Below are 15,393 nucleotides of genomic sequence, written 5' to 3'. Positions count from 1 at the left end.
AGGGATATCAGGTAAGTCAGAAGTAGTCAACTTGCGGTCCTCCAGATGTCCATGGACTACAATTCCCATGAGCCCCTGCCAGCATTTGCTGGCAGGTCCTGTGTTTGGGTAGGAAGGGACCATGGGAGGAAGCACGCCTGCCCACCCTGGACGGTGTGCAGCTCCTAGCGACTCACTCCGCCAGGAACCTGGGAGTGATCCTGGATGCTTCCCCTGGAACCAGAGTACCTAGCCACAGTGATCCATGCGATGGTCACCTCCAGACTGGACTTCTGCAACTCGCTCTACGCAGGCCTACCCTTATCCTTGATCCGGAAACTGCAACTGGTGCAGAATGCCGTGGCCAGGATTCTCACTAAGACATCATGGAGATCTCATATCCAGCCGGTACTCCAAGAACTTGGTTGGCTTCCAGTTGAATTCCGGATTAAGCTTAAGGTTTTGGGCCATACGTGGTCTGGGCCCAGTGTATCTGAGAGACCGCCTCCCTGCCTATACCGCCAGAAGAACTCTATGCTCCGCCACCTCCAACTGGCTACGGATCCCTGGCCCTAAAGAGGCACGTCGGACCTCAACAAGGGCCAGAGCCCTCTCGGTCCTGGCCCCCAACTGGTGGAATGAGCTCCCCGAAGAGATCAGGGCCCTGCCGGAACTTCCACAATTCTGCAGGGCCTGCAAAAAGGAGCTCTTCCACCAGGCATTTGGTGGGGCCTACTGAGCCATAACACCTACAGGTGCCCCCCAGACTGAGGGACCGAACCTACTGAGGGATTGTCAAGTTATTGTTTAAGTGCCATTCTAATTGTTCCAGTTGATATGTTGTTGTTATTGTTATACTGTTATATTTATTTTGATAGTGTTCTATGTGAATGTTCAAAAATGTTTTATGTAAACCGCTCAGAGCCGTAGGAAAGGGTGGTATAAAATATAAATATATGAATGAATGAATGAATGAATGAATGAATGAATGAATGAATGAAATCTGGAGGACCATGGGTTGACTACCTTGAGGTAAGTAATTGAGGAATAGTTTCTCTGGTTTACTGGGGATTTGTATTGGCAGTCCAGTAGACATAATTTTTACCACCTGTTTCCAGAAGGTAGAAGCATGTACACAAAACCACCATACATGAATAATTCCGTTTTATCTTCTTTACAGAACCAGCACTGGGTAGTATCAGTCTTACGGATCTTTGACAGCATTAAAGGAGTTAAGTGCCATCTATAAATAATTTTTACTAAATTTTCTCTCAATGAGAGGTACACTGTAAAGGTAGTGCCCTATCTCAGGGGTAGTCAACCTGTGGTCCTTGAGATGTTCGTGGACTACAATTCCCATGAGCCCCCTGCCAACGTTTGCTGGCAGGAGCTCATGGGAATTGTAGTCCATGAACATCTGGAGGACCACAGGTTGACTACCCCTGCCCTATCTCTTTGAATTATTGCAAGATTAATTCCACGTTCTGCTACACAGAACGCACAAGCTGAGGTTTCATGCTCTGTTAGCCAAAACAGCCTTGAGTGTTTCTTCACTAAACCTCTTCTCAGAAGAAAGGTCCTGTCTATTTTAGGCCCTCCTGTAACACTTCCAGATCTTCAAGAGTGTCCCACCCTTGGAACTACTGGCATATGACATATATAGACAACCCTTTCACCCACAGTGGAACCCAAGAAAATTTACAATAAAAACCTGACTATTAAATGCATTATCAAGAACAATGCTTAAGTTATCCAGAGACTGTACTGATAAAGAAAAATGTTTTTTTTAATTCCTGCTTGCCTTGTGAATTAGGAGGACTAATCTGAGAGGATTCCTTGTTCTCTCTACGACGTTGTTTCTCGTCTTCCCATATTGCTTGCAATCCTGGGTTCCTCCCAATCTGGGCTGGAAAAGTAAAACAAAACACAGCGGCATTAACAGAAATATCAGGCTTATTAAAAATGAATACTATTTTTGCCAATATGTCTAGGCAGTTCACAAGAATTACTTCCTTTTTTGCAAGTAGCACAGAGTATATAATTATAAGCATTCATTATTTGAAGGCAAAAAATTTATAAAAGTTAACTTCTCTACCACATGAAGCCAGTTTTATACAAATACTTTGCCCCTAGAAATGGTTAAATAATCCATACTGTAGGTATGTTTTTCCACAACTCATTAAGCAACAAGAACAACCAACATTACCAACATTCTTCACTCTTTCTTAGATCTTTAATTCCATTTGCAATTCTATTTATATGACTTTTATTATAATATTTACATTTCTTATTACTCAGCTTGAAAATGTACTTGAACAATTTACTAGGCCACATTCACCAACCTCCCTGTTTTTCCCGTTGCCTAATTTATCATTTACATTAATTGTGCTATAAATAATGAAATATGAACCCATCACCATCCTGAAGGATTAAAACAAAAATATTATTTACCTTCAATATTCAATCTATTTAAAATATCTGCAGCCACTGCATCCACTTCCAATTCACAGGTACTTTGTGGTTCAACATCCTCTAGTACTAAAGAGCTGCAATTAAATTAGAATTAGAAGATTAGTAGTTCTGCAATTTCTCTTCCCTTAAACTTATTAGAAAAAACAGCACATAATGATATGTGATTTATTACCGATAACCATGGATCATAAAATCAGAACATTTTAAATCAGTAGTCCAATAATTTCAGGTTAGAAGCATTTAAGCTATACACTCAAATTCTGCAAACCAATAACACTGGTTTCTAGCTGTATGCAGCAGCACAGAAAGATAAAAGGTAAATGTTGCATTCAGATATCATGAATTAACTGTGATAAAAATCCTAGTTTACAAGCAAAAACATATTGCAATTTGGATGTTAAAACAAACTGCAGTTAAAGACTTCCTGATTTAGGAGATTTTCAAACATAGCTCTGCATGAGAGTGAAAAATGGAGAATAATTTGACAGTCATTATAAACAAGGCATAATTTCATCAAATTCTAGTTTGTGATAATTGATCTGTGGTTGTGAGAAGAAATAGAATACCCCGAAACAAAAATGGAATCATGTCACATTGGCTAAGTTGAATAATCAAGTCAATATCCTGTCATAATCAGGAAAAATAGTGTATTAATATACTCTGAGTGCACATATATTGATACATATGATTATGCAAGAAGGACTATCTGCAAGGTGGTTCAGTTAAACATAAGACTTGAATGATAAAGCAGGTGACAATGTAAATCATAGCAACCTACAAGTTATTAACACAAAGCATTAGACTTTATGGCACGAATCACTAAGTTTTGATACCTATCCTAAGCTTTGTTCTTAAATATTTATTAGCACAAGAATCAGTACACATTATGTGACATGGACATTACTAAGTTTTGTAGATATGGTAAAACAGGTGCTAAGTTTTGTAGATATGGTAAAACAGGAAAATTGTATGATGTTGAAATTCAAGAATATTTAATTGATAAATAGAGTTTTACCAACAGATGAACTATCTAAAATACTCCTATACACTGCATTTTTTTTAAGTGCCAGTAAGATTTCACCAATTTCCCCTTAACTCTACACATCCCCACTGGGTGGTTCATGAAGGTCTACCTTCTGTTTATCTGGCTGAGTAGGGAGGCCTGCTAATGCTCAGTATTGGTGAGCACTGTCATGAAAAAAAAGCCTTCCTCCTATATATTTGTGGTCAAAACTTACTTGAAAAACTTTTTCCTAATCTGTGTCATTTCAAATATTTCAAATATTGTTGGTCTTCAACATGCTACAAGACTTAAGTTTTTTTCTCTTTCATTTCAGGGATTAATTTAATGTTGGCATTAGTCACACTCCAATTAAAATGAGCTGAAGAGTGGAGGGAAGGAAATCATTACATGATCAAGATACTAGGCATCTAATCTAAATAACGATAAATGTATAGCAAACAATCAGTGAAGATATAGAGTGTGAATGTTTCCAAATTGATTTGTTGGTTACACATCTAGGGAATAAAAAGATTTAAAAATTGCACAAGTCAGACAATAGAATATAAGAGATTAGTTAGTGACAGAACAGCTGCTTAGTATTGATAACTACATTTAAGGACATTTTAGTCATGTAGTACTAAATTTTTTATCACACAAGGTTATATTTCCAAGACAAAGTCCAGGAGAATCGTATCGGAAATAAGTCTGCCTCCAGTTGATTAGGATGAAAGGTACTTGGTAATTAAAATGTCATTTCTGGAAGATGGGGTCTCTATAAGGTAAAGCAGTGGTCCCCAACCCCCGGGCCGCGGCTTCCTCTTCCCGCCCCCCCCCAGCAGCGAGAAGCTCGCCAGGAATCTGCAGAAGGAGGGACAAGTGGGCAAAACTCTTATCACCATAAATTGCTAGTTCTCTCCACAGGTTTCTTACTTAGGGAGATGAGAGAATTCTGTCGTTGTTTGAACTTGACTCATAGCCACCTCAGAAATGGAACAGAAATATGATCTCCCTCAAACACACAGTCTTCTCAGGCTGGATTTATACAAGCAGCAGAATAAGATGGTAAAATGGACTGCCATTTCAGACAGTAGGTATTTGTGGATGTCTCCACATAAAAAAGTTTTGGCTTTGTGTACAATGGTCCCCCCACACCCCCAAAGAGCCAGGCTAGGAGGAGAAGGCTGATGGATCCCCCTAGCCACTTTTAGGAGATGGAGGGTGGGGAAAAGCAAAGAGCGCTCCAATGGCCAGCTGCAGGGCTAAAGGGAAGTGTTGTGAGCCCACGTCCTGTTAGAGAGGACTCCTTGGAGGAAAAGCCTTGCTAAGATCTCCCAGCATCACCGAAGCCTCATGGATGTGAGTTTAGCCCAGCCAGATGTTCAACAGGCAGAGAGCTCTGACCAGAAGAAGGGAATGGAGCTGCAGACACACCAAGGCCTAGATTCCAAAGTTGTTGCAGGAACTCCTCATTGCTATGTCCAGCCTCCAGCAGCAGCTCCCTGCCTTTTAAACCCCCCTGGCTCAATAAAGAAATGCCAGCTATGTACCGGAAGAGGGCTCAGTCTAAAAGGCACCATATCACATTAGCAAGGCAATTGCTGACTGCAGAAAACTGTCATTACAAAGTGAGAACTGAGAGGCTGTTTATAGCCTATATTAGCTTGATGCTGGGAGGCCTGGGTTGTGGACCTGCTCCTTCTGCTGATGCCCTTGGACTGCCTGAACAAACCCTTGACTCCATGGACAAAGTTAAGACATTAATTGCATTCTCTCTGTCCCTTGGCAGTATTTTGAAATGCTGAATCTCTCTGCCTTCCTGTGTCAGCTCATCTGTGCTTCCTTCCAGCAGAGTTGAAACCTGAGACCAACGCAGGAGGCAAAGGAAGCAGCTAGCTTGCCTCTCTTGCCTGGGGGAGATGGAGGGTAGGAAGAGGCTGACTATGGCCCATTATGCACGGCCGCCGAAACAGCGATTTCGGGTCAGATGGAAAACGCGGAGGGGGAAGACGCGAAGCATACTGGTTATGCACGGGAGGGGGCGCGATGGCAGCAAAACCCAGAGTAACCGATTATGCACGCAGCGATCCCGGCGCCGCTTCTGGTTGCGCCCCGGTCACCCAGAAGCTGCGCTTTCTTCCGTGTTTTGCTGACACGGCTTTTTCGGCGGCATGCACCGAAGCTGCGGCCGGTTGCAGCCGGCTCCGTGCGTTATTGGTGATTTTAGTCGCTGCCATTCCACCCCGAATGTGCGTTATTCCCCCCGTGCATAATGGGTCTATGGGGCAACTTACCAGCAGCAGGTCTTTTCAGAGAGACCAGCACCTCTTCTACCCAGCAAGCAGCAGGAAGAGGAGAACAGAGAAGACTCACAATTGGCCATAATTAGAAGAGTGCTCTCTTTGCACCACACCCCCAGGGAGGGCCAATCAGGAAGTGAATTGTCTGCATGCAATTTGAAGTGTTTGGACCTCATTACAACAGTGTGCTCTCCCTATTGGTGTCACACTCCCAGGGAGGGCCAATCAGGAAGGGAGTGAGTTATCAACTTAAGATTTATTATGTTTAGTGGTGATTATGAAGGAGGTGGTCCTTCCATTACACTGTGATTAGCTATGTTTCAGGAAATTAGGGAGAAGGCAGCAGTCGCTGGGCAACTGAACACAATTTGCATCTGGTCTTCGTAATTTCTGCTGCCTCCAATTTAGAACTATTTTTCTCTGGTGGAGGAATATGCATCTTCAATAATCCATATGTAGTTTTTATTTAATAGGCCATTTCCTTTTATTAAGGAAGCCTCAACACAGCCATGCACACCTGAGCATGCCAGTCCCAAGCCTGGATACATAGGGAGGGTTAAGGAAAGACCAGACAACCTACCTTGTAAAAAAAATTGCCAAGAAAATCCTATGGTACAGCACTCAAACAATTTTGATATGGTGCCCAATGTTGAACCCCTCAGGCCAGAAGGTACCCAATAAGTGACTGGGGAGGAGCAAGGACCTGCAGTAAGTAGCCATGGATTTTATGACATGTCTGGGGCAAACCCAGCAGGAACCCCAGATGCTGATGTTGCCAATGGTAAAAGCAAAGGTCTGCACTTTATGAAGATGCACCGAATAGCAACTTGGAAAGTTAGAGGACTAACTCAAGGAAAACTACAACTGTTCAAAAGAGAAAATATCAGGTTAAACATTGACCTCTTTGGCATCAGTGAACTACATTGGACATATGATGGTTTCGTTTACAATCTACTATTCAGGACACAACTCCATAAGAAGGAACCGCGTGGTATTCATTGCAAGGAAAAAGTTTTCTCAAGCCATGGAAAGTTTTGCAATGACTGAATCATGACAATTTGAATTTGTGCCAAGCCAATAAATATCACAGCTGTCCAATTATATGCTCTGAGAACTGATACAACAGAGGTGGAAATTGAGGACTCCTATACTGCAATTCAAGACACTTTAAAACAAGTACCAAAGAAGGATGTCATTCACATAATAGGTGGCTTTAATGCAAAAGTTGGCACACAAGCAGAGAGAAACAATATTGGCAACTTCGGATTTGGAGAAAGGAATGATGCAGGTGTTGGTCTGGCACAATTCTGTCATGAAAACTGATTCCATATCATGAACACTTGATTCAAACAGCATACATGTCACCTATACAATTTGACATCACCAAATGGACTACACAGGAACCAAATCAACTATATCCTATGCAGCCAACAATGGTCCAGTTCAATCCTTGCTGTCAAAACATATCCAGGTGCTGATTGCGGTTCAGATCATGAAGTTAAAATCAAAACAAAACTCTGTAACATCAAGAGAACATCAGAGCTAAGGAAGTTTGATGTAAATAAAATTCCGCTCATATATACAGGGGAGGCGAAAAATCGATTTCAACCATTGGACACAACAGAGAAGATGCCTGATGAACTGTGGCAGGAAATTCAATCAACTGTTGTAGAAATAGCAGTTAAGCACATAACGCACAAGCAGCCAGAAAAAAGATCAAAATGCTTTTCAGATGAAACTATAATAGCTGAATGTAGAAAAGCAGCTGCAGGCAAAAGGGAGGAAGCAAGAAAATTAAATGCGGATTTTCAAAGGGCAGCAAGAATAGAGAGTGAAGTTTACTGGAATCAGAAATGCACGCAAAAGGGCCACACAAGCAATGCTTTTGCACAAGTAAAGAGGTTACAAGTGCCATTTGCTATTCGCAAAAGCATTATCAAAGATAAATAAGGGAAGGAACTGGCTGACCAACACAGCACCAAGAACAGGTGCTGGGAATATACAGAAGAACTGCACGCATGGAGAATGGAAGTTTGCTCTCTTCAAAATGAAAACTTGAACTGGGCATTCTTGATGAAGAATTTGAACAGGCCTTAAGTCAACTGCCAAACAGCAAGGCCTCAGGCATTGACATCATAACCATGGAACTACTGAGATGTGTACCAAATAAAACCATTACAGCTTTGTGCCAGAAAATCTAGGAAACGAATATCTGGTCAGAGGAGTAGAAACGATCTGTGTTCTTCCTGCTATCAAAACAGGGTGACTCAAAAAACTGATCCAATAGCCCTCATTTCTCATACTAGTAAGATCCTTCTCAAAATCACACAACAACGCATAGCAACAATTATTGAAAAATAATTACCAGATGTCCAAGGTGGCTTTTGACGTGGGCATGGCACTCATGGTCACACAGAAAACCTGTGCTGGATTTTTGGAAATGCCACAGGAATACCAGAAGGATGTCTAAATCTGCTTTATTGACTACAATAATACTTTTGATTGTGTGGATCACAGCAAATTGTGGGAAGCCCTGCAAAATTTGAGGGTGCCAGTGCATTTGATCAAACAGATGCAGTCGCTCTACACAAAACATCATTTGGTGACACTGACTGGTTCAAAATAAAGGAGTGTGCCAAGGTTGTAATCTTTCCCCCTTCCTGTTTAACTTGTTTGCTGAGTTCATTATGAGAGAGATTGAACTCAAAGAATCAAACACTGGAATTGATTGGAGGAAAGAATATAAATAATCTTTAGTATGCTGATGACATTACTCTCCTGTCAGAAACTAAGGAAGGCCTAGAATAGCTGATTACAAAGGTCAATGAAGAAAGAAATTTGGCCTTTTCTTAAAAACTAAAAAGACAAAAATAATGATCACAGCAAAAAAAACAGACATGTCAAGTAACAATTGATAGTAAAGAGATTGAATGCATTCTAGAATTCATTTTTCTTGGATCACAAGTTGATGCGAGTGGCAATTGCAGTATGGAAATAAAACATCTAATTGCTCTGGGACACTCAGCAATTATGAGCTTGAACTGAACACGGAAAAGCAAGGACATAAGCCTGACTACCAAATGCAGACTAGTTAGATCTATCGTATTTCCAATAGCCACTTATGACTGTGAAAGTTGAACGATGAAAAAATCAGACAACAGACAAATCAATTCATTTGAACTCTGGTGTTGGAGAAGGCTTCTGTGGGTTCCATGGACAGCAAATGTCAAAAACAAGGTAATAAATACTACAGCACATAAAGCCTGATAAATCACTGGTAAGCAAAATCAGAAAACTCTGACTCACTTACTTTGCCCATATCATGCAATCCAAGGCAATGGAGACAGCAATTATGCTGGAATTGGTCAGTGGAAAAAGGAAACCAGGCCAACAAAAACATGGTGGTTAGATGGTTAGGCATGATCAAAGTGGACACCAGCCAGAACATTGCATGGCTGAGGGCACTGGTGCCGGATCGCAGAGACTACTGTGCCATGGGATCGCCAAGAGTCAGACATGACTGAATGGCTGACAACAACAAGGGAAGCTTCCGTGTTGTTTTGGAACATTTGAAGCAAAAGTACCTAATTTATGAATATTGAGAAAAGTGTCCCAATACTCAAGTTTCTGTAACAATTTAATTAGGGATGAAATATTATCAGTACTAATTAAGATATTTCTGAACTGAGCATATTTTAAGGACCCAATATTTGAAGCACACTGTTCAGGATAGATTTTTCTTTGAACAGTCTTCACTGGGCTAAATCCATGGAAAGTAATCAGTAATGATTAAGGCTATTTTTCAAGTAGACTTACTTTTATGAGCAAATGATTCCAAAAACTGGATTTGGAGGATAAATTTTAAAAATTATTCATGCAGTTTTCCATAGTACACTGCAGGATTCAATTATTTCTAATGCTTCTAATTTTAACATTATATATGGAAGCATTACTGCAACTTGGTGTTATGTTTTGTGGACTGCGATAACAGAAACCACAATACGCAAAAACATCATCTTCAGTTTACAGTTGTGATTTTTTAATACTGTATTTGTTCTCTGTATGCCCTGCCTCTCTGAATTAACCACAGTAAAAGGTTTTGCCAAGAGTCTTTTGATCATTGATGAACAAAATGCTGGGTACGTTTCTTTGTTTTTACTTAGAATATTACTGCAAAGGCAGAACGTTGCTCAGGATCTCTCAAGACAAAAAGAGCAGTTCTCTGCAGATTAACTCAGAATCCTAACCAGGAACATTTAATTTAATACAATTCACCTCTGATTTTTTTAAGTCTGATTTTTTTGAAAGATATGCCAACCTTGTTATTTGATTATCTTCCCATTGAAGAAGGGCACTGGTAGTTGAATGTCCTGATAAACGTTCTCTCACACATTCAGTTTCTTCCACTGAATCACCTACAAGGAAAAATAAAAGGAATTTCTAGTACTTACAAATTGGATTCTATTAATTTATAATATTACTTTAAATATTCCTAGAATTAGAGAAGAAAATAGTGTTATTTATAAATCTGTTCAAGGAGTCATGCAAGGGAACTATATCAATGGATCTGTTTACTTTTCATTATCTTTGTTAAACTTTTTTTAACATGAAGGGAATATAGGAAGTAGCTTCAGAACAAAATAATCTGGCCTCAAAAACATAAATGCTTGAACACTCAGAACATACTTTTGAGGTTCAGGATCTCTTAACTTAAGTCACATACTAACACATGCTTCATCCCAGAACCTAACTTAGCTATCCCTCAGTTATGCAGATATGTTGATTAGAATCTAGTGAAGTAACTATCAGCATTTCATGTTATATATCCTAGAATAGGGAAATGTTGTATTCCACAGAATAGAAGGCTGCCCTTTGGGCAAACCGACACAGGATCCCAGCAACAGGAGAGGCAGTTTTTCCCTAACTGAAAGTCAGTTAACATAAAACACGAAGGAAACTTCTAAACTTTCAGGAAAAGAGAAGGCTGATGAAGAATAGCATTAGTGTATTACTTCCACATATCTACGTATAATATGTATATTATCACAGTAATTCTTACAATAGTCCTGCAAGGTAGGCCAGTAATGTCTCCATTTTGCAGATAAAACTTAGAAAGTATGGCTTACTTAAAGCCACAGAAGATTTGTGACAGATGAGAACAGGTGATTGTTTCTGCAGGCACAGAATGTGATTTTCCCACCTCTCTCCTTACATGGCAGCTTGGAATAACTTTGTCTTCATCTGAAAACATTAATCATGTGAAGGGACTAGGTTTTGTGGTCCCAAGTTTACAGCACTGCCCTCCCAGAGATTATCTGTTCAAAGAACAAGTAGGCAAGAGAGTGTGGGAATAGAATTACCCACTCTCTTGTAAATATAGAAACATGAAGCAAAGAGCAATGATGACTAACTCTTTGTCCATGGAAAATATATTGCATTCAAATCACCTGTCATTTCATGAGGTCTGCCATTCTAATGCTGGAAATATGGGAAAAGCCAGTGAGCTGCATTTTTATGCCACAAGTTCTAGTGACTGTTTCAACATGGGTGCACTGCTATGCCTAGACTGCATCTGGTCCACTGTGGAGAGGGGATTCACACTTCGGGAACATATAAGGGACACAGCAGAGGCTGCAGTATAAATCCCTTCCACTTGGTAGAATACTGGCAGAACAGGTCAGGAGTTACAAGGCAAGCATTAGGATACAGAATAAGAAATAAAATGTTGATGACAAAATTAAAATTTGGTGGGGGTGCTGTTCCTCCTGAAATCTGTACAGTACTTCATTGATTGAATTATTCAATGCTTTGAAGCAGAGAACTCACTAGAGCCAGCTTGGTGTAGTGGTTAGGAGTTCAGACTTCTAATTTGGCGAGCTGGGTTTGATTCTGTGCTTCCCCACACGCAACCAGCTGGGTGACCTTGGGCTCACCACGGCACTGATGAAGCTGTTCTGACCAAGCAGTGATATCAGGGCTCTCTCCACCCCACACACCTCACAGGGTGTCTGTTGTGGGGAGAGGAATGGGAAGGAGATTGTAAGCCACTTTGAGACTCCTTTGGGTAGAGAAAAGCAGCATATAAGAACCAACTCTTCTTCACTAGCAACTTTTGACCCTGGTGCTTTGGTAGGGTAAACTGATTTCATCTCTCTGCTACATATGCTCCTAGTAGTCCCCCAGAAACTGCTAATTAAAAGTGAGTTTTCCCCCCCACAACACATTACTAAGCATACAATTGTGCCTCAGAAAATGGGCCAAAACTCACAACATGTTTTATAAAGTAGAAAGCAACATCTTTAGGACAACAGAATGAAGAATGGCTGCAGAGCCAGCACAGTGAAGGTTTAGAGCATTGGACTAGGATTTCGGAGAACCAGGTTTGAATTTCCACTCTGCCATCAAAGCTTGCACCTAAGGTGATTTTGGGCCTAACATGGTTGTTGTAAGGATAAAACAGAGAATGATATTCCCCACTGGGAATAAAAGTGGGATATAAATGAATAGTATGATCCACTGGCAAGAAAGCTGATTTATGGTAGATCTAGTCTTACGTCTTTCATACTCTGGAAAAAATGACACACTTGTTTTCAGTTTTATGGTTCAACACCCCCCCCCCCAGTCCAAGCACTGTGTTCCTTTTCACCCATGTTTTCAGTAGCTCATATCATCAAGTCTCTAAAAGAGATGTCTAAAATGTCCTTTACTAATTGGACTTTAAACACACCTTTTTTCTTTGTCTTTCTGAACTTCACAGCAGCCAAGTTTATTAAATTCATTCCATACAAGTTGTAATCTATAAACAGCTGGAGGAGGTAGGGAATATGAGCTTCATGAGGTTGATAAAATTTATTCATTATGGCTCCACCTTGCAGAAGATCACATACTCTATTAATTATAATAAAAGAGTGAAAAATAAGTTACCATGTTAGATGATGAAATAACACATTGAACCAGTTTATTATTATTTGCTGAATGCTTCTTTATGCTTCAGAAATGATTCCACATAATAATACTCAAGACAAATTTCCTTCAGTATGCAATTCAGGTTATATTTTATTTATTTATTTATATTTATTTATTTAGATTTTTCTACCGCCTTTCCCTACAGCTCTGGGTGGTTTACATAAAACATATAGAACATTTACATAGAACAATATCAATATAATAACAACAATATAACAGACATCAATATAGCAAATAACAATAACACATCAGCTGGAACAGCCATTTCAACATTTCAACAAACAACTTTGACAAGCCCTCGGTAGGTTTGACTCAGTCTTATAAACAAAAGCTACACAATTCTGGCCACTAAAACTAGGATCACTAACATGTGATTTAAAATATCTGAATATGCAAAAAAAAAGAGGTTTTCATTAGTTTAAAGGGATTTTGTCCACAGAACTAGATACTGTTGCTGCTCTGGATAGAACTATGGCAATCTGCATATACAGATATCCAAATACATGAAAACAACCCCCCTAAACTACAAAAAAAAAAAGCACAACATTGGAAAATCTGCAAATCAGGTCTTTAAAATAGAAGCTACAACTACTGGCTTATTTCTACTGGAACACTTATGGGGCAGAAGAATTTCTGCCCATGGAGTGTGGTTTTCTCTTCTCCATTCATTATACCCATGGGGTATAATGTTTGCACTATTCCATTCTCCCCCATTAAGGAAATTTTACGTTGCAGTGGTGGGTGGAAGACAAGAAAATTGTAACCCATGGGTGGAAATCCTTTTGTCTGCTTAAATATTCTGACATATCCAGGTCAAGAACTTAAGTTTCTCTTCCATATGCCATCTTTCTGACTGGCTTTAGCCCAAATAAGACCTCTGTCTTATTTGTTCATATTGTTGTTCAGCCTTTTTGGCTGCAGTAATTTTATCAATGATTTCATTAAAATATGCCTGATGTGGCATAATCAAAATGGTCAAAATCAAACGGATTATTACAGACAAACAAGTGAAAAAGCAGTGTTGCCAAATGAGGATGGAAACTGTGAGGAAACTGTGAGGCCCTGAACCTTCGGGGAGGGCGGTATATAAGTATGATAAATAAATAAATAAAAAGGAAAAAGGCACCGAGAAAAGGACATGTCAGAAGAACAAATGCAGATGTTTGACAAAACAAGAATTTATTTATTTATAAATTGATCTCTATATCACTACATCTCATGGCGGTGAACAACAGGTTGAGCTAACACTGAATGATACAATTTCCATTAATAATAAAGTGTCAATCAAACTTTAAAATAATAGTCAAAAGCGGCATTAATTACCAATATAAACGAATATTTGCACTGATGGTAAATTTCTAACACTGACATTAAGCAGGAGATAAAGGGTCCAAGGGAGGGGTGGGGCAACATGTTCAGCTTCACCAAATGTGCTGGAGTGAATATCAAAAATAACATTTGGTGCAGTTCTGTCTATTAACAGTTTTACCCAAGTATCTATGGTTATCCTTATCCATGGTTCCTCTATATATTTGTCAAACAGCCTGGGGGTTGGGATATGTCCAAGTTGGAATAGGGCCAATCAAAACTGGCTGCACCCTGATTGGCTCTGCCCCTGCAGCTCCCACCCTCTGTTCCTGGTCTCTAGCCTCTTTGCTCTCAGATGCACCTCAGTGCCTGGAGCCTGCAGCAGGTAAGGGGAGAGGGCCCTGAGCAAAGAGTCATGGTGGAGGGCCTCCTAACGGGGGCCTCCAGCTTGGTGCCTGCCTGCTAAGGAGCTCTGTCCCAGGCCTGCTAACAAGCTGGCCAGCCCCCACCCCACTTGATCTAGCTCTAACATGCGGCCCAAAGCCACCTTAAGCTGGGGGCCAGGGGAGGGGACCCTTTCAAGGCCCGTTCTGAGGAACTAGTATAGTATAATCTACAAGTTAACACTTTTCCAATGATATTATAAATGTATATTCTTACCTCCTGAGATATACTTTTTGGCTGTATGGCTTCCCTAATGAACAGCAAGTCTTAGAGATACCAATTTATTTGTTCACACTATAAATATGGAACTATACTCTCCCCCCCCCCCAAAAAAAAAAATTGGTTATAGAATCATTGAGTTGGAAGGGGCCACACAGGCCACCTGGCCCAACTCCCTGCTCAATGCAGGATCAGTCTAAAGCATCCAGGATAATTATCTGTCCAGCCACTGTTTAAAGACTGCCAGTGAATGGAAGCTCATTCCTCCTTAGGCAGCTGATTTTCACTGCTGAACTACTCTATGAAAAAAATATATTCCTGATACTGTTTTACAAGTAGTTTAAACCCATTACTTAGGGTCCTATCCTCTGCTGCCAAAAGGAACTGTTCCCTGCCCTTTTCTAAGGCCCATTATGCACGGCCGCCGAAACGGCGATTTCAGGTCACATGGAAAACGTGGAGGGGGAAGACCGGTTATGCATGGGGCGGGGGGCGGCGGCCGCAAAACGCAGAGTAACCGATTATGCACGCGGCGATCCGGGCGCCGCTTCTGGTTGAGCCCCGGTCTCCCGGAAACTGCGCTTTCTTCCGCGTTTCACTGACGTGGCTTTTTCGGCGGCATGCACCGAAGCTGCGGCCGGTTGCAGTCGGCTTCGTGCGTTATCAGTGATTTTAGTCGCCGCCATTCCACCCCGAATGTGCGTT

At 40.7% G+C, this 15,393-nt stretch overlaps 1 protein-coding gene across 2 annotated transcripts in view; it reads right to left on the bottom strand.

The window, feature by feature from the left end:
- Nucleotides 1-15,393, bottom strand: part of REV3L (REV3 like, DNA directed polymerase zeta catalytic subunit) — a 109,823-nt gene that overhangs the window by 69,554 nt on the left and 24,876 nt on the right. For both annotated transcript variants that reach the window (XM_077301886.1, XM_077301893.1), the window contains exons 4-7: nucleotides 12,479-12,639; nucleotides 10,070-10,166; nucleotides 2,431-2,525; nucleotides 1,781-1,885 (exon numbers count right to left, since the gene is read on the bottom strand). In XM_077301886.1, coding sequence (XP_077158001.1) covers nucleotides 1,781-1,885; nucleotides 2,431-2,525; nucleotides 10,070-10,166; nucleotides 12,479-12,639 — 458 coding nt within the window. The remainder of the gene's footprint in view (nucleotides 1-1,780; nucleotides 1,886-2,430; nucleotides 2,526-10,069; nucleotides 10,167-12,478; nucleotides 12,640-15,393) is intronic.

The sequence above is a fragment of the Paroedura picta genome, chromosome 1 (assembly GCF_049243985.1).
Source record: "Paroedura picta isolate Pp20150507F chromosome 1, Ppicta_v3.0, whole genome shotgun sequence".
NCBI lineage: Eukaryota > Metazoa > Chordata > Lepidosauria > Squamata > Gekkonidae > Paroedura > Paroedura picta.
This window is presented reverse-complemented; position numbering and strand designations above follow the sequence as displayed.